Source organism: Equus asinus, chromosome 7 (assembly GCF_041296235.1).
Source record: "Equus asinus isolate D_3611 breed Donkey chromosome 7, EquAss-T2T_v2, whole genome shotgun sequence".
In the NCBI taxonomy this organism is placed as follows: domain Eukaryota; kingdom Metazoa; phylum Chordata; class Mammalia; order Perissodactyla; family Equidae; genus Equus; species Equus asinus.
The window spans coordinates 824,400-847,671 of NC_091796.1; the positions used below are offsets into that span (position 1 = coordinate 824,400).

At 57.0% G+C, this 23,272-nt stretch overlaps 1 protein-coding gene across 8 annotated transcripts in view; it reads right to left on the reverse strand.

Moving 5' to 3' along the window:
- The window catches only part of NFATC1 (nuclear factor of activated T cells 1), a 125,471-nt gene that overhangs the window by 72,755 nt on the left and 29,444 nt on the right, over positions 1 to 23,272 (reverse strand). For 6 of the 8 annotated variants that reach the window (XM_044744013.2, XM_070512812.1, XM_044744011.2 and 3 more), the window contains exon 3: positions 19,700 to 19,859. In XM_044744013.2, the coding sequence (XP_044599948.1) occupies positions 19,700 to 19,859 (160 nt within the window). Of the gene's footprint in view, positions 1 to 893; positions 1,239 to 19,699; positions 19,860 to 23,272 lie in introns of those variants that run through there. The other 2 variants (XM_070512817.1, XM_070512816.1) reach the window with 1 other exon arrangement.

A 23,272-nucleotide genomic window follows, 5' to 3' on the forward strand; every position in this document is an offset into this window, starting at 1 on the left:
CCAGGCACAGCTGTGAGAGCCAAGCATCTGCTGGGTCCACAGCCCGGTAGTGCCTCCCAGCAGCCTGAGCACCGACAGAAGCACAGACTAGCAGAGGTGCACATGGAGGACCAGTCTCTGGTCCACCGTCTGGCCTGTCTGCCCTGTGAGCCGCCCGCCGGGACAGTCACTTCAGCTGCCTGAAGCAGGCCGGTGCTGGACCACAAGGGCCTTCAAGCAGGGCTGGCAGGGGACGGAGGGAGCAGGCTGAACCGGGGATGAGACCAGCAGACCCGAGACACAGCCATGGCAAGATGAAGGCCGAGGGAGAGGAGGGAGCCGGCGCCCTTGGGAAACAGAGCGGGGCAGACACAATACCCCAGGGACAAACCGAGGGGAGGCTGCAGCGAAAAGAAGAGGAAGCTAAAGCTGTTAACTGGGAGTCAGAGAGAGAAATGGAAATGCGGCCATGAAAATACAAACGGGAATTCCCCAACAAGAAGAAGAAAGTGCGACAGTCTAGGCCAGGAAGAAAGTCACTGCTGGGTCTCGGCAGCCACTTAGCACTCGACCTTCGAGCATAATTCCAACTTCCTGTGTTTGCACAGATTTTAACTTTCACTTTAATTCGCCAACTTGAAACAAAGTGGACTTTAGAAATAGGAATAGAAACTCAGATCCTGCAGTCAGCTGCGGCTGGATTGCGACGTGGCACGGGGACCCGGGCTCCGCAGGCCAGCAGGCCTCATGTCCTCCCAGGCGTACCACGGCTGCGGCCTCGGGTCGGATGCGAGCAGGTCCCTCATGACAGGGAGGTGAAGCACCCTGATTTCCATGAAATCTGCTGGGCCCCAGCGCGGCGTCTGGGAGCACCAACACCGTTAGAAGGCGAGGAGTCTGGGCTGAGCACTCACTTCAGACACGCATCGGCCTCCTCCGCCCTCACGCATCACCCACGGCCACAGCGGCAGGAAAACAGGTGCTCTGTGGAGTCCCAGGTGGATGGAGTGGAGGCATGCTAACTTGCTGCCTCAAAAAGTGCAGGACGGTCTGTTCCCTTCCTGGAGGGTGTCAGGGTCCATGTTCAGAGTGGACGACACGGCTTTCCCGGGGGGGAGCGGCTGGCTGCACCTCCCCGGAAACCCCGGAGGAGGAAACGGGCCTCTCCGCTGAAGTGGCGTCTGCGGGGGTGACCTCGGCCAGTTCGTGGAGGAGGACGGCCCAGCCGGTCCTGTGCCATCTGGCTCGGAAGTTTGTCTGGAGCAAAAGCTTCTGTTTCCCCATCACCCAACTGCTCTAGCATGCTGGGAGATTTTTTCCAAGTACATTAACCTCTTCATCCTCAATGCAACTTAGATTCTTCAACACAAACACTTGGAATGTCACATTGCAGATTAAAAAACAGGGACTGACCGCAGGAATCTATTAACCAGGAGAAGCGGGCGCCTGCCATGTGAAGTGTAGTTCAGTCAGCAGTGAACTGATCAGAGCCATGCTGACAAAAGATTCATGGACTGTTCTCACTTCATTTAGTTAAGAGACAAAGTCATTTATGAATTTTGAGTCCTCAGAAAAGGATCCCACATGACGACAGAGAGTTCATGAGAGAGGTTCGCACGCAACCCGCAAGCTGAGCCCCAGGGCCAGCCCACCACCCACTCGGGCCGGCAGAGGACAGATGTGCTCATGCGAGAGGCCACTGGGGGAGGCTGGGGCCAGGGCTAGAGGAAGCATCCATAGCAGCTCCTCGTTACAGCAGGACCGACTGAAACATCAATGGCTCTTTCAGTCTCGCCCCTGTCTCCTTGGCCGACACCGTCTACATGATGTCACAATTACGGATACAAGAAACTACGCCACAGAGACCGCGACTGACTGCCATTGTATTCGTAGCCCCTGAAATGGATGAATTTGCAGTTTCAAGTGGATTTCCAGCAGCTCTGAGACACCCAGCAGGGGGCTGGTTTATGGGTATCTGGCGTCTGTAAATGTCTCTGGGTGAGCGTTCTGTAGCATCCCTGATTAATATTTAACAGCCAGTATTTGTCACAGACTGTGGAGTGGCTAGACGGGGCTCTGAACATCACCTGTGAGATTTCACAGAGACGAGGAGGAGCTCCACACAGGAAGGACGTGCACCGACGGTGAGTGTAGCAATGTTCCCAAGTCTGAACTACTGGGGACTGTCCACACACACACACACACACAAGCACACAGCATGCACACACTCGTGTGTACATGCAACCCTCACGCACATGAGCGCACAAACACCCAACACACACAAACTCACATGCAGGCACATGCACACTCAGACACTCACACGCATGCACATACACTCATGCACACATGCACACACTCACACAAAGGTTCTCCAGACGTACTCTGGAATATTCTGTTTGGTTGGAAAGAGTTTCTTTCCTGGTTTGCAGCATGAGATACACATGTCAGGCATCCTATTTTTTTTTTTTAAGATTTTATTTTTCCTTTTTCTCCCCAAAGCCCCCCGGTACATAGTTGTGTATTCTTCGTTGTGGGTCCTTCTAGTTGTGGCATGTGGGACGCTGCCTCAGCGTGGTTTGATGAGCAGTGCCATGTCCGCGCCCAGGATTCGAACCAACGAAACACTGGGCCGCCTGCAGCGGAGCGCGCGAACTTAACCACTCGGCCACGGGGCCAGCCCCCAGGCATCCTATTTTTATCTTTTTCTTTCTGTGACACGCTCCCAAGCATCCGTGGACAGGATCATCTTCATAGTGGTTCTTTCATATTAAATAATTAAGCTGGTCCACAGGTATGTGACACGTATGAACTAAATACGTTTCTGAGAGGCGTGTGCCCACAGAGAGGAAGGGAGGGCGTCCAAGGCTTGCAGCCGACATGGGCCCTGAGTTTCTGTGGAGGAACCCAGAGACATCCAGCAGAGAACGGAGAGCTTGTGGTCAGCACTGTGTGTAATGAGACCACACGGCATCTTCTCCCTCGGCCCTGGCTCCATCCTGCTGTCCTCCAGGCCTGCGATGCACTAAAGACCAGCTCGAGCCTCTCACACCCCTAAGGCCATCGACACAGAGAACCCACGGCGAGCCAGCCCAGCACCTGACACTCGTTTCTAGGTGGTTCTTGCTAAAATTGTTTAATTCTGCAGGAACAAAATGCCTCCCCTTTTTGAACGAAAACCTGTTTTCCTATAAGAATACAAGAGTGTCTCTATGCAAACAGGATTCAGTTAGGACGGGAAAATCAAGACCAGCTTGTCCCATCCACTTAGCTTCTCATCTCCTTGCTGGGAGCATTAGTCCAGTGTTTTCTCAATTTAATGAACTTACTAATAAGAAACCTTGACTCCATGCTGGACTCCAACGTGCATTTTTATCACAGGAAACGTAAAAATAAAATCAGAGTCTGATTAAAAGACAAATTTTGCCACTCTATTCCATTTTGCGAAATTTAATGCAAGAATATGGAAATGAGTCTTTAACCAAAACCCTCTCCTGTGGGGGTGAGTGTGTTCCAGGTGTCAGGAGGCGGCCCGACTGGTCCACAAACAGGCCTGGCTGGGGTCAGACAATTTGGAAATGACAATTTAAAATTCTCCCAGGATTCACGTGTGGCATTTCTCTGATGGTGTGTAGAATGCAGCAGATTGTGGGTATAACTTTATCCTTTTAAAAACATGCCATTTCAGTGAAAATGGGACTATTTAAGGTTTAACCTGGGAGGTAAACATCTATTATTTAAAACATGAAGTTCATTTTAAGAAAAATGACTTAAATACTTCACATGTCGCACTCCATGCATTTCCTGCCTCTGGCATGTTAGAGTATCTGTCAAAATAATATTTATAAAATTACCTGTCATAACAATGACTTCTCTTTGCTTCAACCTAAACTAAACAAAATGGACTATTCCATTTTCAAGGTGTGAGAGTTATGAGTTTTCTACAAATAAAAATGTTTGTTTTTAGCTCCTATGCTGACCTCAGCACTTACACGGACACGACAGGTGGAGAGAGTGATTGAGGCCAGAGGCATCCGATGCTGACGTTCCAGCAGCCCGCACACGCACATGCGCACATGCAGCAGAAGGCAGCGTCGCATAAACGAAGGACCCGTTAACCGAAGGGAACTTCTGTTTTTCAGCTGGTCACTTTGAGTTGGTCTACACACAGACTAAGTAAAGGGGATCCTCGTGTGTATGCGGCGATCCCTTTAAAGCGAGATTATGCCTTAAACCTAAGTGTAAAATCTGCATCTTTACACAATACCGAGAGGAACCACGCTGGGAGGAAAATCCAGCTCATAAACCGGCTTCACTATTTTTTCACCCAAATTCTCTTGCTACTGGATTATCTTGAGACTGTTTGTGTGATGTGAGCATTTTCTCACTATATTTCCAGTCCCCAAATTCTCGTGCAGACGCCCACAGGAGACCTGCCCCTGCCGCAGAGGCTGTGCCCCCGCCCCACGCCTGCAGCCGGGCCCCTGCACGAGGCCTGGAGGGAGGATGGGTCCCAGGTATGTGAGGACAGAAGGGGCTCCTCCTCACGAGAAGGATTTCCTGCGTGCAGACACGCTCTCCCAGATAAAGAAAAAGGAAACACGATCTCTGCTGCTGGCCCTGGCTCCGGGATGGTGAGCAACAGATGCAGCAGTGACCGCGAGGGGTGGTGTGTGCGGGCAGGGGCCTGCCGACCAGCCACCGAATGAACCATGATTATCAGAGCACAGACTGACGCCGCAAAGCCACCCCTGGAGACCCTCATCACGGAGAGCAGAAAAACCGGACATGAAAATGACAGCGGCATCAAACACAGAGCCGGAGGTCCGAGGAAAACCCCCTGGACCATGGGGAACCCACACGAGACGGCCGCCCATGCCCACGCTTCTCTCCCCGGGGCCTTGCTCTTCCTGGCCAGGCCCCCAGGGCACCTGCTGGACACAGCACAGGCAGAAGCCTACCTGGGGGACGTGATTTCTGTGTTTGTAAAAAGTGTGTGTGCAAGGGGGCTGCAGCCTCCTGGCTCACAACGGCGTTAGGTGAAAGTCACCAGATGAAGGACACAATCCCAACTTCCTCACCAGGCCCGTCTGTCGAGTGGTGTGTGCAAGTATATGTACCTGTACCTGTGTGTGCAGAAGTGTGTGCGTGTGTGCAGGTGTGTGGATGTGCATGCGAGGATGCGTGTGCATGCACAGGTATGCGTGCATGTGCAGGTGTCTCTCATGGGGGCAGAGAAAGGGTCGATGCCACGTGGCCAGCAGTTGAGAAGGGACTGCCAGCCCAGGGAGAACCAAGTGGGGCAGGACGAGGGGACATGGGCCAGCTGAGGCCCTGTCAGCCAGCCACGGGCCTCGTCCCACTCACAAACCCCACAATACCAGGGACAACATCACGGACCAGAGCACAGACCCTGACGCTGTCCACAGAGCACAGATCCGCAGCAACACCAAACCAGGTAGCTTTTAACAGCTTTGCTGAGGCAACGTTCTCCATGGCATAAAATTCCTCATTTGTAACCATATGATTGAAGACCTGAAGTCTTTCCTGCAAAGAGAGCTTAAGGACAGAGCAGATGGTCAGGACAGGCCTGTCTTCCTGATAGCTGTAACGCAGCATCCCACGGTCTTCTCAGGACAGTGAAGGAAGCTCCGCTGCGGGAAGACAGTGTGTCCACCTCAGCTGCACCGTGTTCCTGGAAGCCCCACTCGTGAGTGGCACCTTGTCCCCATGAGGCCCAGCTTCTCAGAGGGCGCAGGACAGCAGGAGGGCATCATGGCGCACCCATCACTGAGACAGCTTCCCCACTCTCGAGGGTCCGCAGGGCGACGCCAGGAGCTAGCGGGCAGCGCTGTCCCTGTCTGCGGGGAGCCGGCGTCCTCGCCCCATGAGGGATGCGGCCCGGCCAGGAGAGTGCCCAGCCGCCTGTCCCAGCCGGGGGTCCACCCCGGTCACTCGAAGACCAAAAAATTCCTGCAAGCGGGCGCTGACTCTCAGCCGTCTGTGGCTAGATCCAGAAGGCCCTAGAATTACAGGCAAAGGTCGGCCCCTGGCCCAGAGCAGCCCTCTAGGAACGAGACGAGGAGTCGGGGAAATGGGACTCTCACCAGAAAACGGGTGACAGTGACGGGCAAGGCGAGCTGTCTTCAGAAAAGCAGCTGCACCGTGGGAGCAGGCAGACAAAGGACGCTTGTGAGGCGGGATGAGTCCTAACAGCAGCAGGAGGGAGGGACCCCAGACCTGGTCTCCAAGCCCAGACCCCCTCAGACCTGAGTGATGGGCCCAGTTGTCCCTGGGCCCCTTGGTCAGTGCCCAGCCCCTCGGCCTCACCCATGGCCACAGCGAGACCCACACCATGAGGCCTACCCGCCTCAGGAGGCAGAGATCGCGGTCTGTCTCTGTCAGCTCTCTGCTTCTGCCGCATCCAGCGGTCTGTCCCAGAGGTGCCAGGCTGTGGGATCTGGTTTGGGGTTTGGGGTGTGGGGCATCAACAAACTCCAGAGAGAGTGGAGATGGGGAGACCAACGGTGTCACAGGTGAGGCCCGTCAGGCCGTGTGGTCACTGCCATGCTACACACGCCACCCCGCATACCACGCTCAGCGAAGGATGGGCACCGGAGCAAGGGCGCCAAGCCACGAGTGTCCACAGTGGGAAAGCTGCTCAGAGGCTCATGGACAAAGCCCCTTGCAGCTCCTGGCTCTAAAGTCCACGTCCCTTTGCAGCACCTGCTCACAGTGCCCAGGCGCATGCCCTTCAGAAGCCATCAGTACACAGATCTGTGTGTACTGCGTGGGCTCCAAACCAGAGACAAAGGGCTGCAGAGCCCGGACGATGGACACCCATGCCCCACGCCAGGGTGGAGGCAGGAGAGGGAACGAGAGCTGGAAGCGTGGAGCTCGGCACTCCCTCTGCACCCACGTGAGCACGTGCACACACACGCATGCTCACACATGCACACGTGTTCATGCTCATACACACACACACACGTGAGACACCTCTGACTCACCAGCACCAGCTCACGGCCCTCTGGGGAATTCTAGGGAAAGTTTCTTCAACTGGAAGTTTTACCTGCGCCTCTGTAAGTGGCCACAATATGCTGGCCACCTTAGAGATCACACATGAGTCCTCATGGAATTCCAGTCAACCCCCAAACCCGCAGGGGCGATCACAGCTACGGGGACAGGAACCAGGCCCGGTGGTCTTCCACCCAAAACCCCACCCCCACCGCTGCTCAAGCTGGGCAGGGGCCAGCGCACTATTGTCGACTCCCGGGGAGGCCTGGGGCTCCTGCCAGAATAACGCTCTCGGAGCAGCACAGCCCGATGTGCTGTGAGACTCACCAGCAAGTGTGAGCCAACCAGAGCTCAGAGCACAGGTGCTGGTGAGCAGTGCACAGACCCAGCCTCCTGACTTGAGCTGCAGGTCCTCCCTGAGTGCTGGAGGGCAGAGGCGGCTGATGGGGCAGGAGCACCGCCTGCCAGCATGTCCACAGGGACCGGCAGCGGGAGGCAGAGCCTTGGGAACAAGCAGAAAGCTGGTGAAGCTGTGCACAGACAGCAGGGTCTGAACCACACAGGGTGACCCTTGCACCCCAGCAGAGGGAGAGGCGGCGATGGCTCTGGGCTCTGCTGACTCAGGCCCACCGCAGTCCTCCAATGATCGCTAGGTGACACGGGGAGGCAGGTACTTCTCTGTGAAGCAGGACGAAGGAGAGAGCTGCTGCGCGGATGGAGCTCCCAGCATCAGGAGGACTCAGCAGGCAGCAGTCACTGCTGTTCCTGTTATGACTGCTCCATCAGATTCCCGTCTGCAGAATGGCCATCGTGATTCACTGCTCTCTACGGGGTGGATCTTCCCCCGCTTCCATGTTGTTGTGTGCATGTGTGCATGTGTGTAGGTGCGTGTGCATAAATGCATGTGTGTGGGTGTGCACGTGTGTGTGTGCATGTTTGCGTGCGTGCACATGCACAAGTGTGCACACTGAGCCAATGGCAATACTGAATTTACACCATAAAGTGTCACTTTAATTCCTAGAGTTGTTCCATGAGTGAAATTACTTTACTAGTGACTTGGACCCCGTTTTCCCTCAGATAAGCTAGAGTCACAGCGTTGTGGAGGGCTGACACATCGCACACACGATGGCCTCCAGCACCAGCTGTGAGAAGTGATCCAGGCACAGACTCAGTTCCACCAACAGAAAGGCTCTAGGATGCTAACTTTCAGAAAAGCTAGAAAACAGAACACAAGAGGAAGGCCTATCCAACGAGTCTATGTGCATAAACGATTAAAAAGCACACACGGCCAGGGACCGGCCCCACTCCTGCCACACCAGCTCAGCCTACAGCTGCCTTCACCATCCCCACGGCAATCCCACTTCGCGATGGACTGGAAGCTTCTCAAGGCCTCTGATAATCACCTGCCACTCTAGGCTGTTTATATCTCCTCCCACAGTGGGCGTGAGTCTCCAAGTGTGGGCGACACCCAGACAGCAGCCACGCCCCACTGGGGACGCCTCGGCGCCCGGCCCTCCTGTCCTGCCCTGTCCCACTGCTGACTTTACTGGGTGCGGGGGTGGTGCCGAGGGAGAAGGCGACGTGTGAAGCACCTGTGGCTACTTTCGCTCTCACGCGTGGACGTGCCCCGACAGGACAGCACGAATGGGAGATGGGATCACCGCGTCTCCAGGCTGTCGAGCCCCTCGCCCGCCCTGCTGTCCTGGGACCCGGACGAGGAAGACGGCCGTGACGGGATTTTGAGGGGAAAGGATGGGGAGAGCTGTGCAGCTGTGGCTGTGGCCTGGCTGAGCTGACTCAGCATTCGTTCTTTAATGAGAAAGATTTGGACGACCCCCTCCGTCTGCGCCCGGGAACTTGGTCTCCACGCTTCCCCTGCACAAACAGCCACCTGAGCGCCGTGACTTTCTTTCAGCCCGGATCCACTTTCCTCTGGGTCTGGCAAAGCTCATGCCACCACTGCCAGGACGCTGTGTTCCATGCGCCCAGTGAGGCCAGCAGGGCGCACGCCACTCGAGGGAGCTTCTCGTGGCCCACCTTGTCCCCTTGTCAAGACCTCAGGCCTCCCAGATGCCAGGAGGCGGCTGCAGGACTGTAGGCAGAGACGGGAATGCAGGGTCCACATGCATCTGATGGAGGAGCAAGGAGCAGGCTGGGGCGAGTGCCCTGCTGTCTGTGGTCGACGCAGGACGGCCAGCCAGGCAAGAAGAGGGCCCAGTTGGGGCACCTCAAGGTCGAAGGGTTTCAGTCCAAAGGTTGTGCTTCCTTGGACTCCACTTCCTATTCCAGCAACTGACTCAGAGAAGATGATGGAAGGAGCACTGGTGTCAAGGGCAGACGCCCGTCTCAGCCACCGCTCCGAGGACTGGGGAACAGGCAGAATCTCCCTCTCCCGGAGAGGCGGCGGCGTACAAACAGTGCAGGGATTTCTGCCGAGGGCGCCTGGCTCACCCACAGGTGGGCTGTGCATACTAAGCAGACAGAATGAACCGGGGTCGGGTCTCTGGCTGAGCCCGAGGCCGAGGGGCGGGGGGAGAATGGGAGGCTTGAGCTGGACCCGCATGACAGGCGTCCTGGCCTCCCCGGGCTTCGAGCAGCTGCCCAGGGCTCACGCCACAGCCCTCCAACCCTCATTCGGAGAAAAGCCCACCACATGCTCTGTGTTCTGAGGGGACATGGGCCAGCCCCGTGCACACACCAACTCACGCCCGGGTCCCCTCCCAGCCCAGCCGCCTGGCCTCGGGGAAGCGATTCCCGACTCCGCATGCGTCGGGGGCCCAGCCTGCAGTTGCCACCTCTGACCCCTGGGCCTGCTCACACCTCAGAGATGCCCACTTGAACCCGAGTGACCAGCACAAGAGACCCAAAGATGGTATCCAAGAAACCGGCCAGTGGGATGCAGTGTGCGCCCCTAGCCCCGGCTGGCGTTGTGGAGGACGAACGGGATCCACAGACACACATGGAAGTGCCCAGAGGAAAGAAAGCTACCTTAGCTCTGGATCAAAGAACGTTTTGCATGGAAACACTACATTTAGCATTTCTAATTAAAAATGTGCTGGTAAGCCCCAACTTTCTGCTGAGGGAAAAAATAATCTGGAAATGGAAAGCGTGGGTCTTAGAAACCCTCGGGGAACATTAACAAAACGACAGCAGGAAACGCAGCTCAGAAGATCCCAGGACCCGGAGGGACCCTGCGGGCCACTGCGCAACTGCAGAAAAGCCGCAGACTTCTAGCAACACGGGCACTGAGAGGCCGTGGCGCAGCGCTGCCGGTGTAACGCCCACAGGGACGTCAGGTCCACACAAGCCCAGCGGAGCCGCCAGCCACCCCCAGAGCCAGCTGCGCAAGCTGACCGCCTCGGGGGACTCATCCAGGCTCCCGCAAGCTCGCAGACAGGCCCCCCGGCACCTTCACACACCAGCACAAGGAACCTCCGAAGAGAGGACTTTCTGGGGCTCTGCTGCAGAGGCGAGGCCCCTGGGGAGAGCCGGCCCACGGGGGCGCCTACCTCACAGAGGTCCCTCCACCCAGGCCACGCAGCTGCCACCCAGCCCCGCTCATCTCGTGGACCCAGAAATGCAGTGGGCGTGCAGGGTGGGAGGGCGCACACCACTGTGGCCCAGGCAGGACGCTGGCAGTGGAGAAAAGCCCAAGGACTCTGACAGGCAGAGCTCATGTCTCCACCAACCTCCCCTCCACCCGGGGCCCCACTCAGGGTCAGAGCTCATGGCAGCTGCACTCCTGAATGGCCTCCTTCCTCAGGACCCCCATTTGAGTCCTAATAAGGCAAGACCTGGTCAACTTAACGTGAATACAATAGGGTGGCCTGAGGGGGTAGTGGGCCACTCCCTGAGTGCACAAGTGGTGGGGGAAGGTGAGCCTTCTGGAAGCTGTGCCTGGCCCTTGGAGTTTGTCGTCAGTGACTCAAAGGGTGGCCGAGGGCAGGCCTGGCCCCAAGGGCCAACGGAGGTGCTGCGCAGGCCATGGGTACTGGAGACCTCACAGAGGCTCCCTGCATTGGCACGTGGCAACGCCAGCCAGACGCCCATACGTCCACACGACGGGACGTCGGCCTGCCGTCCAGGCCAGCCCTTCTCCTTGGCACCGAGTGCCGCTGAAGGGACGGCCACCCGCAGGGCTGGTCAAGGCGCGATTGTGCTTCCCGCCTCAGCACGGCTGGGCCCATGGCAGGGCCAAGCTGGCCATCTGTGCTGACGCAGAGCAGAGCTCTCCATCCACAGACAAGAGCCCAGTGTTCTCCCAGAGAAGAGCTGAGACGGGTGGCAAGCCCAGCTCGGCGAGACCGCACCCACCCGACCCCGGAGCACACTGGCGGGTCCTCGTGTCTCCCCAGCTCCACAGCTGGGCCTGGGCAGGGCCGCTCGGAGAACAGTTATGTAACTGCCACTCAGAAAGCCAGCACCCTTCCAACCCGGGGCCTTCTCTCTCCGAGACAAAACAGTCCTCAAAACACCACAGCAGAACAAAGGACAAGGACAAGGAAGGTTTTGATCAGTGGTCACTGCCTGCCAGCCCATCGCCCTGACTCCTCAGGGACGTGGCTGCCTCGAGTGCCAACCTGTGGCCCCGACCCCATGACCCGGGTGCAGGCGCTGGTCCCACAGAGCCCCAGGCCCCAGGCCTCCCGCGGTTCACTCTGTCTTCAGAGAGGAGGCTGTGCAGAGGCCACACCTCTCCCCACAGGGCCCTGCACAGGGGGCGGAGGGTGGCCCAGGGAGACAACACCAAGAATGTCCTCCCCCGGGGGTCGAGCTGGGCTCAGAGACCAATGGCACTGGCTTTGCCCGGGCGCCCAGGCTGAGGGCTCACCAGCAGGAAGAGGCCCAATCTCTGAACAAATGGAGCAGGGATTTCCCGCCGGGTCCAACCCCACCCACGGGCACCGGGCGTCTGTGACTTGTGGCCCCCAGGGAGACCATGGCGCCCACAGCCAGCAGGGAGGGCCAGCAGGAGACGTGGATCTCCCAATTTTGTCATTATTATTCTTATTATTTTTATTATTTCTCACGATTGCCTGTCCTCCCCGCCTCCCACCTGCACCAACTTTGAGTTTTCCAAGGCTGGGACGGGACCATGAGGGCACGTGAACACGCGTCTCTGTGAAAACAGCCCTGGACGCCACGCTGCCCTCAAAGGACATTCTGGAAAACCTCCCGAAAAGATGTGGAAGATGAGGTGCAACTCAGGACCGTCATCAGAAGCTCCGCCTGGGGCGACGTGTTCTGGAATCTCCGCAGCCTGGAACTCAGACACCAGGCTTTGAACGAGGAGACTTTTGCAGGCTGGTGACGCTGTTGATTGCTCTGAAAGGGTTTCCATAGCTAAGCCGCTCATCAGACTTTATTCTGAAGTGATGCGTTGGCTGTACAGAAACTTAAACTGCACTTTTCATCAGTTTTGCTGGACAATGAAACTCTGAAACAGGTGTTTAAAAACTGACCCCATGAACCTGTCTGAGATGGTAAACCTCTGCCGGGTGTCAGCAGATCACAACAAAATCCAACTGTTTTCTCAAGTGTTATTGCTATTATTGTTGGCCAACTTCATCTCACTTTATTCCACGGATCCCATGCTGCCTGCATCACTGAACACCTCCCTAGTACAGAGGAGCTCCTGACCTCTCATGGGGACCTCTGGCTCGGCTTTAGGAAGGAATATAAACGGCAAATCCTCACTCGTCATAAAAGCTGACAAATTTTTCAGGGAGCACATTAGTGTCAGTGAAACAGAAAAAGGCAGTCAGCCTGACACACCACACACACACCGGACCAGGCAGCAGGTGCGGAGGGAGAGATGGCAACTGTGAAGGTGGGACGCGCCTCAGGCCTGCGTACCGCACAGACAGGGAAAGGAAACGACCACTCGCCCAGACGCGGCTGAAAGAGTAGAGGGCAGATGCTCCGCTGCCCAGGCAGACCCATGAAAAATTAATCCACGCCTCTGGCAGGTCGGCGGCGTTTGGCTGTGGGGCCGGCCAGGGTCTGGTTTGAGCTCAGACCTGCATTTTAATTCCCACCACGTGGCATTTTGGCTCCCGGCTCGAGGCCCCGGGCTGGGGCAGAGCTGCTGCTGTTTGTGATTCTCTGACGCCCGGCTCCTGGTTGGGCCTAAGTAGGTTTGCCATCAAATAATAATTTATTCCACTAACATCCGTTTCTCTGGCTTTTGTGAGAACTCTGGCTTTCCTGCTTAACTTCCTGTCAACAGGGAGACGCAGATACCTACTCATGACAATCCAATGAGAAAGAATGGGACGAAGCTGGACAGAAGGGGGCGTGACACTTGTCCTCAGTATCCAACGCCCCCAAGGCCCCTGCTTCTCAAGCAGCGAAGACTCCAGCCCGGCTGGCACCTGGGGGCGGGGAGGCACTGCATGAAGCCAGAAGGGTTTTAACAACAGCCCCATGTGAATGCCCGAATGCCGGTTTTAAGGGTCTGAAAACAGTGAGCTGTTTCCTGGTGCGTTCAGTCCTTGGTTTCAGCTCGCAAGTGTCGGACGTGATAGAAACACGTGTTGTGGTCTATGGGGCAGAGTGAAGCCTAAAAGTCACACGCCCTAAGGAGAGGCCCTGAGACCCCGAAGAGCCAGACCCCCGGCCTCAGCTCCGGATTCAATGCCTTCCTCGGCCAGACAGGGCTCCCACTGCCACTCATGACTGACCAGGGAGCCGCTGGCTGACAAGAACACAAGCTACAAGCTAAAACGCTGTTTAGGAACCCCCAGAGCCTTCGCCGTGTGTCGCGTTTCAGGGCCCCATGAATTATTCACACGGCCTGGCCTCCCGGGGGATGGGGTAGATGTCACCAAGCAGGTTATTTTGGTGACTTGCTAAACAGAGCTTAATTCTCTGACCCCCGGATCAGAGGTCAGCGACATCCCCCAGGTCACTCCTCGTGCCCCTGCAGGGCCGGAGGGCAGGGGCCTTCCAGATGGGCTCCAGCACGTGCTCACGTGAGCGCTGCTCTCAGGACGGGGGACCAGGTGTCAGGACGCAGCGCAGAGGGCGGGGGGAGGGATGAACGCACCTGGAAACAGCTGGGAGGAAAGAAGGGAGACGAGGACACCCCAGAAAACAAAACAGAAACTGAAACAACCAGAGCACAGGATGCAGCAAGCCAGGCAGCCTCCTTGAGCCTCAGTTTCTCTTCTGAAGAAGGGGCAGCAGGGCAACCCTGGGTCCTCTTCAGGGACAGAACTCTCTGGTTTATCAGTGGGAATCCAGGGGGAGGGCAGGTCTGCCCGCATCTCACCCCAAGGGCAAACTCCACACAGGCCTGAGGGTCCCTCTGCTTTCCCTCCGGAGAGAAGCCGGAGGGGCACCGCCACTCCCCCATAGCCACTCCCCCACAGCGCGCTGACAGAAACCTCAAGAGGACCAGCCAGAGCCACTGTCCATGCACAGGGCCCGAGAGGGGCGGGAGACAGGAAGGGAGCGAGCAGCTCCCAGATGCCCCCACACCTAGCTCCCACCTACGCCCAGGAGCCCGGCCTGCCGCCAGGTCTCGACCACGCCCCTCGGGGTGGGGAGGCCCTGCACCCGCAGACCTCGTCTTCGGCGCAGACTCCACAACGGGGCAGGGGACAGCCCAGGAGAGCTGCATGCTGCCTTCCTCTGGACAATCGGTGTGAACTCAGGACTCAGGAGAAGCAGGACCAGGACGTTCTTATCACCCTCGTCCTGTGTGTCAGCCCCGCTGCAGGCGCTCGCCAGGGCACAGAGGACCGCGGACAGGTGCGCCATGTCCTCCGTCGGAAGTGACGCTCCGGGCCTGCTCCTACCTCTTCAACCAGCGGCCCCAGATTTAAGACACAGGGAATTGATGGCAGAAGGGCCAGACCCAGGACAGAGGGGACCCTGGGCTGGAAAATGACCCAAAAGAAAGGGGCAGGACCTCTGGGAGCTGGGAGGCAAGACCCCCGCCCTGCCCACGGCTGGGGCCTTCCTTCCAGGCGGATAAGCACTCCCCCTGCGTCCGAATCATTTCTCAAAAGAGGAAAAGGCAAGTTTCTAAAGTTCAGGGAACTCCACGTCCCCTTCTTCATCGATCTCCACACAACACGGCCAGCAGAGGCCAGCTGCAGAGCTCGGGCCATGGACTCCGTGGCCCCTGCCACTCGCCGAGGCCCCAGTGCACACACCTGCCAGCAGAGCTGGTGCCCTGCCGGACACGGCTGTCCTCCCACCCAACCCAGGCCAGGACGTGAGAGGGCACCCGGAGGGCGGTCACAGAAGCCCTGGGATCCCAGACAGGATCTGCCAGACACGCCCACCAGGGGCTGTGCACGACTCCGGAGAGCCTGGGAAAGGGCCCTAAGTGGGGGAAAGAGGCCTGAATGCTCGCTCCCACCACCAGCCTACTGAACGACCCTGGGCAGGCCACGTGTGCATCTGTGCCCCCAAATAAAAACGGGGGGCGAGATCACAGGAATGCTGAAGTTCTCTCCTAATCCACAATTTTAGTCTGATTCTGCCTAGAAAGAAGGTTACGCGTTGTGCTGTGTCTCCTCGACGCAGAGCAAAGGGGGAACATGTGGGCCGCTCCTTCCCGCCTCACCGAGGTTCGAGGCCTGACCAAGGGCTCCCTCTGGGGCACTCCTGGGGGTTCCCCTCTGCAGACAATCGCTAGCTTTGATTTCACAGACAAACGTGCAGAAATGCAGAAGAAAGTCTGACTAGCTGGATTACAAGGACAGCGTGTTTTTATCAAGCGAAAGCTCCTTGGTTTGGCCCACCCGGGGGACGGGCCCCTTCATCTGTCCACGGGAGAGGCGGTTCTGAATGGCATCGGTCTGCCCCAGAGCCCAAGCCTGGCTTCACTCGGACCGGCTGCCCACAGCTCAGCTGGTGGGATTGGGCTGTTTTCCGAATATCGGTGACCTGTGGCCGGGCTGAGGCGGCTGATATGCAGTCCTTTCTGACAGGGAGGATGGGGTGGGCATTAGGGCTGCTGGCGTCAGAGGATGTGCTAAAACTACTCACAGCACAGAAAAAGCCTCTGTGGTTACCGAGCTTTCACGGACACTGAGAGAGTTGTCTATTTTCATTTGTTTTATAATTATGCGCAAATTCTATTTTTATCCAATTTGTGGTCCACTAACCGAAAAAGAAAACAAATCCCCAAAATCCCCGTCTTTTTAACTGCTTACCTCACACTCGCATAGACATGAATTCACTTTACCACAGATAGATCAGAAAACTCTAAATTACTAATTTCTCACACATGAGAAACGCTGAGAGAGAGCGCCTGACATTTTCTGTTGGGTGTGGTTTTCTTTCTGTGTTTCAGTTACAAGAGGGGGCACTCATTCTGTCTAAACCCGTCACCAGCCTCTCCCATTTTGCCATCAGTTAATGTGAAATAATTTTTGAAGCTACATCTCTAAGATATTTTAAATACTGTTTCAAGATCCTTAATTCCTCCAAAATGTCTCAATTCTCTCTATACTATCTAGGCTCTCAGATGAACCATCCACGCCCAAGACACCTGGACAGTAGAGCTGGAAACCCAGCACGGGGCACGCAGGCAGCGGGCTCGAGGCTGCCGTGGGGTGGCCACTCCGAGCATGGGAGCCGCGTCACCCACTGCGAGCGACCAGCCCACGGGGATGCAAACACGCCGAAACCCGAGGGCTCGCACGCCCGGGCCGTCCTCTCCTCCTCCACGGAGAAAGGGTGGTGCTGAGGATGTCCTCGACCACAGCAGGAAGGGCCGGCAGCGACAGGCCTGGCTCTGCATTCGCCGACAAAGGCATTCAAGGTTTGCACTCGGCTCTCTGCTCCCCAGGACCAGCACCCCCTCCAACATAATTCACCAGAAATGGGGGCGTTCGGCCATTATTCCTCTGCTGCCTTATTTTCATTTCTCCCTCTTTAACACCTTTGTTTCCTCACCTTTGTAATGTCTTTTCCACTCAGCACAACGCACTGTCGTTCCGTGAAAACCGAGGCAAGAAGGGGAGCTAAGAGCCGGTGGTTATGAGCACGGCTAAGTGCAGGCATTGTCTGACCTTTCCCCCCCTGGGAAGGCGGAGACTGAAAATGTCAAACTGGCCGCTCGTGCTGACGAGTCTCCTTCTGCAAGCAGCTAACCAAGTGGGTATTAATTGGTACCAGGCGCTCGGCCACAAATCTCACCCTCGCACCGGCCGAGCGCGGCTGAAGTGCCTCCCAGCACCTTCCACAGACTCCGAGTCGCTGATTGTCGGTTGGCAGACAGCCATGTGTCTCTGTGCCCTCCTTCCCTCGCTAGCTTTTTATTTACCTAAATGGAATAAAATGAAAACACGGCTGCCCTGCTGAGTGCCCCTCCCGGCTTGCACCACACTCTAAATAACAGGGCTGGGCACCCGGTTTTGCGGTGGAGGCGCCGGCTGGGGAGAAACATTCCTTATCAACGCTGCATGGCCTGGAGCCCTGGGGCAAGAGAGCAAGTGTCTGCACTGAGACTGTCACATCGTCACATCAGAGGAGCCCACGCAGGGGTTTCAGGCTCACGGGGGTCACACACATGACGAAATGGAATGCTGCCGCCCACGAGACGGCCACCTGGGAGCTCACGTTTACTTCCTGGGTGGAGAAGGGGATAAGTTGAGGCAGCAGATGCTACCTGTCCCTGCTGTGGTTACGAGGTGCCTCCCTGGCCGCCAGGTGACCAACGCTGTGACTCTAACACCAAGCAAACTGTGTTTCCCCAGAGCGTCATGAGGCAGGGAAATGGCACTGAGCCACCACTGACAGAACCCGAGCTCCACTCTGAACTGGGCCAGGAAGGCTTCCCACACTGCCCGGCTGCAGCCAGCCTGCCCCAGAGCACCCAGCCCCCAACCGCCTGGACCCCGCCAGGGCTGACACCTCACAGCGGGTCCTCGCCTGGGGACCAGACCACAGGCCGCCACCAAGCTCCAGACCCTCGGCACCTGGGCGGCCAGAGGACCTGCATTCCTCACGTGTCCCCAGCGGGGGCTGGTGCTGCAGGTCAGGGGGCCACACTTGGAGAACCACAGCCCTAGAGGGTCCAGAGCTTTAGACGGGAAAGAATGACGTCCTTAAAAGCAGACACTGACACACCCAGACCAAAGACAGCAGCCGTGCAAAGGGAGTTTGCTTCTGGCAAACCTTAAATCCGCAGCGGAGAGCTTAGTGCTTCACAGTGCGCTCTCGGGGGGCACACCGATGCAGAGCCGCCAAAGGTTGCCCATCTGAAGGCTCTCAGCCAATGGACAGTTGGCACAGCAGCCCAGGCAGCAAACAGTTAAAGGGCCAATGTACGCAGGGCAGAGAGACGTCTGGACGAGAAGCAGAGGGTGCGGTGGGTGAGGAGCAGCTGTGGCTGAGCAGCGGGACTCTGTTCCTCTTTACCCAGATCTGTGAGCTGGGCACGGGGGGCAACTCTGGGCAAAGGAAGCAGCAGAGGTGGGCATGGGCCTCCATTCGGCTCTGCCCGGGGCCCAGGCTGAACCGCGTGACTGGGGGCTGGAGTGCCTCCCTTAGGAGCACCATCCCCAGCCCAGATCTGAAGCGTAGGGTCATCACGAGCACACCCCTTGGCTTCGACTCCTCACGCAGCCCGGATCTCTAAACTGGACAACTTCGTGCTCATCGTCTGTCTCTCCCCAGAGAGGGAGCGTGGAGGGAAGAGGCCTGTGTCCACTTGTGGCTGCAGGCCAGCGGGCAGCACCTCACAGGTGGAGCACGCTTGGCCAACATCCGTGGCGGGAACGGGCGGACACGACGCAACGCAACGCAACCGGATGAGGGACCTGGGAACCCCTGTTGGCGGCAAAGTTTACCTCCAATTTCACAGCTGAAGCTTCCTGCAAACTGAAGCTTCTGGAGAGTAAGAACGTGACTCGGGAGACAGGAGCTTCGCACCTCAGTTCTGACAAACCTTCTTTTTACAGATTTGTTATAGAAAGGGTCCTTAAAAATAAAACATTTCTATTTCAAGGTTTTATATATATATATACATATTTGAATTTTCCTATTCCAGGACACCTTGAAACCAAACACCCAGGGCCAAGCCGACTAAGAGGCACAGAGGCAGCCCCCAGCCCACACTGCCCACTGGCCATCCTCCAGAAGTGAGGTGGGTCCTCGAGGCGGCCCGGGCGTCCTCTTGACCAAGCTGTCTGTCCCTGACTTCTCCTTCCCTCTCTGCCATCTTTCCTGAGTCCAATACGACTGCTCAGGAGGACACGGGACGGAAGGCAGTGTCCATCGAGACACAGCAACCGCGGATTCCAAGCCACGAGCTATGCCCTTGAGCGTCCTCACTGAATAAAGACCCTCCGGCCTCATCCCCGGCCCAGCCCTCCCGACCAAGGCCAGGCCCACGCTGCCCACCCCGCGGCCAGTCTTCCAGGCGGCGCCTGCCCCGAGAGGCGGTTTCATGGAGAGCAGTCTGCATCGTTACACAAAGTCTTAGGTCAACGATTATGGCTGATGTGCCAGCAGCAGAAGGAAGAGGCACCGAGCTCTCATTCTGGCCGTTACACACATCGAGGGGAAAACCGGGGCTGAACTACACGTACAAAATATTTACCTGAACTGGCTGGGAGATGACAACTTTTTTTAAGGAGAGAAAAAGAAAACCACCGTTAGCTGTTGCCGCCAAGCGGCCTTGGGACCAAACCGGCAGCGACTCCTGCTTCCGCACAGGAGCACGCGTGGGGCGGCGACCCCGTACCTGCACGCTGGGGTGTCCTCCCGCCGACGCTTTCACGGCGCCCCGGCTCCCCTCCGTCTCGTAGTGAGCTCTGTGGTGGGACTTGGGCTGCACTTCGATCCTCAGCTCGTAGGGTCCTGAGTGCGACGGCAGCTGCCAGTCGAGGGCAGGAAGAGACGGGCTGCAAGGGAACACAGCAGAGCATTAACTACCCGCCCGGATGTCCCCGCTCGGCTGCAGCGCTGGGCCGAAACTCTGGGGGCTGCGACGGGCAGGTCGCCTCCACCGTCGGACGTTTAAATTCCCATCAACAAGGATGATGTCCCTACGAAAATGATTTATCAGTCTTTGTAAAGCTGGAGGTCACTTGATTCTGACGTACGGCCAGAGCCTCGTCAGGTCCTCACCCATGAGGTTCTCGAATAAGATGGAAACATTTTCAACACATGACCTTAAAATAGTTTCCTTCCTTCAGGACAGGCCTGCACGAATTACTTAACCTCCCTAGGAAGACAGGTTCCAGAACTAATTGAAGATCTTTTTAAAACCACAGAGGTGCCAGCCCCGGTCTGAGCCCCGGGAAGCCTGGTTCCAATCTCCCCGTCCCGCTAACTAGCTGTGAGGCAGAGCTTAACTGTCTGGGATGCGGCCGGCAGCCTCATAAAACGGCAGGTTTGGAAGATGCAGTTTGCAGCGACCCCACCCCAGCCCCCTGAATTCTGTGACTCATGCGAGATGAACGAGAGAGGCTGCCCACCCAGAGCACAGGGCCCGCGAGTCGGAGACCCACAAGAACAGAGAGATGGCTGTGCTGCCACGCAAGGCCCGTTTTGCGAGCTGTTTGTTTTCTGGGTGCTGGCGAGGGGAAAGGAGAGTGCGGCGTGCGCCAGGCCCTGTCCTCAGAGCCCAGGGGACCCCTGTGTTCCCCTCGTGGCAGTGGAGGCGGGTGCCGACAGCCCCCTTGTACAGGGGCAGAAACAGGCTTCGCACAGGGAGACGATTTGCCACTTGAAACCAGATCTTTGTGCCTCCAAAGGTCCCGCTCTCCCTACAGAACATGCTCAGGATCTTGCCCTTTAAAGAGAGAAAGGTCAACCATAAAAAGCTGCAGTCCACACAGCCAGGCGTAATGTCCCGCAGAGCCAGGGTCCAGTCCACTCAGGCTGCCTTCTGCAATCAGAGTCGCTCCTGGGGGCTCTTTGTCCCAACGTGGCAGCCATTCCCGTCCCCTCCTCTCGGATGTGGCAGAATTCCACCGGAGAGGACACTGCTCTGTCCAACCCCGTCAAGGATGGCCTGGTACTCAAGTGGCATCCGTGTCCCCATGTGCGCAGAGCCCTAGAGTAGGCCCAGACCCCTGCTTGGGAGCCGACCCTCCCTAACAGCCGTGCTGTGTGCCGAGCACAGGCCACCTGTGGCACGAGGCGGATGGAGATGGCCCAGCTGGCTCCTGCCACACATGGCCCTAAAGACACCTTCACTTCCAGGTCAGTCACAGTCTGGCCCCGCCGTGAAGGCACACCCCACCGCCTCGCCATGGCCATCTCAGTCTCTGTGCAAGCAGCAGAGATGCCGCAAGTCCCGGTGGCTTCTTTGGGACAGGCGTCCAAGAAAGGCAGGCTTTGTTTAAAGCAGAGGCCTAGACACATAGACACAGGGAGCTCACGGTGTCTCAGCCTTGGGACTCAGCCTGCTGCTCCTCGAAGCGTGCCCAGGCTGCTGCAGCTCAGCACAGACCTGCACCAATGGCGGCTTTCAAAGAGCAAAAACAACAGATAAAACCTTTATTTTTTAAAAAAGAAAAAGCCCAGGAACCAGCGTAAATTGGAATCAAGTATGTAATTTCTAAAAATACAAAATGTCTAAAATATTCCTTGAAAGGCCAGTACACTTGAGGACACTCATGACTTTAAAGCAATCTCAGAAATGGTGTCAGGGCACGATGCACTGGTGAGCTGGCCGCTGAAGCAGCTCTATGGGCATCTCCCCTGCTCTGTGTTCCGGGGTCTGCAGAGTGGGTCCCCTCGAGCAGCACACGCGGGTACTGAGAGCCTGGGTGGGGCTCACATGCATTTGCATGGGGCACAGGGAGGCTGGATACACCACAGGCCCTGCTTAAAGTCAGCACCAGGCCGCAGGCATGCCACCAGCGCCAACAGCCCCGGGTGGGTGTGTCTCCCTCCACTGGGCCAGCTGACCGGCCCCCAGCCCAAGCACACAGCTCCTCATCCTTGGCCCGGTGAATCAAAGGCACGCACCCTAAGAAGAGGCCGCCTCTTCTGTCCCTGTGTAGATGCGCCCACTGAAAGGCCTAACTGGAACCCACAGCAAATATGATGGATGTCGGCCTGGAGCATCCAACAGTCAGGCGCCGGCAGGCCGGAAAGACCGGACCTCTCTCAGGACACAGGACATCTTCTGTGGAGGGAAGAAGCCTTTTGCGACGGTTTCCTCTCAGCCCCCACGTCCACTCTGTTCTGCTGTAAACCACAGTCCTGCGTGGGGGGTTCCCGACCGTGGGACCCGCCCTCTGAAGGTCTATCTGTGGGATTTCAGGAGCCACTCTTCACGTAAAGGTCCTCTATTCAACTGCCAACCTAAAACTCACATTTCTTCAGCAGACAGGAGCATGAAAGAAGATGGAGCCCACAGCCCACCCTCCGAGCTCCTGCCTGCTGTTCACATTTTGATTCGATTTCGACAAGGTGCCGAGGTAAACCTGGAGGTGCAGGGTCAAGCCCCGGCGTTTCTCCCTGAGCACCACCTCAGTAATCTCTCCAGAAATGTGGGCCGATAATCTGACCAACAAGAGTGGGGTAAAGACGTGTGCACTGAGAATCTGTGTCTGCCCTGAACAAGAGAAATGCCCACGTCAGGGGGCTGAGCAAAGGGGCCAGCGCCACCAAATGCCGGAGATGCTTCTGAACGACATTAAATAGCAAGGAAGAGAGCCTTCCTGATGGAGGAAGCTCCCTGATGCATCTAGCAGCTGCACGGGCTGTGGCCGTCAGAGGCATTTCCTAGACAAGGTCCCCAGCCTCACTCACTCGGTCCCAGCACCACTGCCAGGAGGAGGGAGAAGTCGGCAGGCACAGAGCTCGGAGCAGGAGGGAGGACGGCCCTGCCTGCCTGGGTTCTGGGAAAGCGGCGAAGGTGGGGCCGGGTCAGGTTCCCTACAGGTGATGATTCTTTCCCAGAGATCACTTCCCCTGCTTGTAGGCTGAGTGTGTCACGTGCTGACGAACACCGAGGACACTGCCACCACCGCCCTACGTGGTTAACGTCTCCTTGCAGGATACTCCATGTTCTATTTTATTTGGAGTTATCATACACACTGTTGATCTAAGTAGAAGACTATCTTTTGCTGTAAACAGAAAGGGAAACAAATACAAATAATAAAAAGATAGGTTCACCTGACTCCCAGGAAATTAAAAGAGAAAGCAAGCGAGAGAGAAGGAAGGGACGGAGCAGGGAAGCACAAAAACCTCGATTCCCTGTGGTTTGGTGACGGGCAGACGTATTTCCTAAGCCACTGTGCACTTGAATATCATAGAAGAAAAAAAATCTGTGGAAATAATTTGCTCTTGACTCACT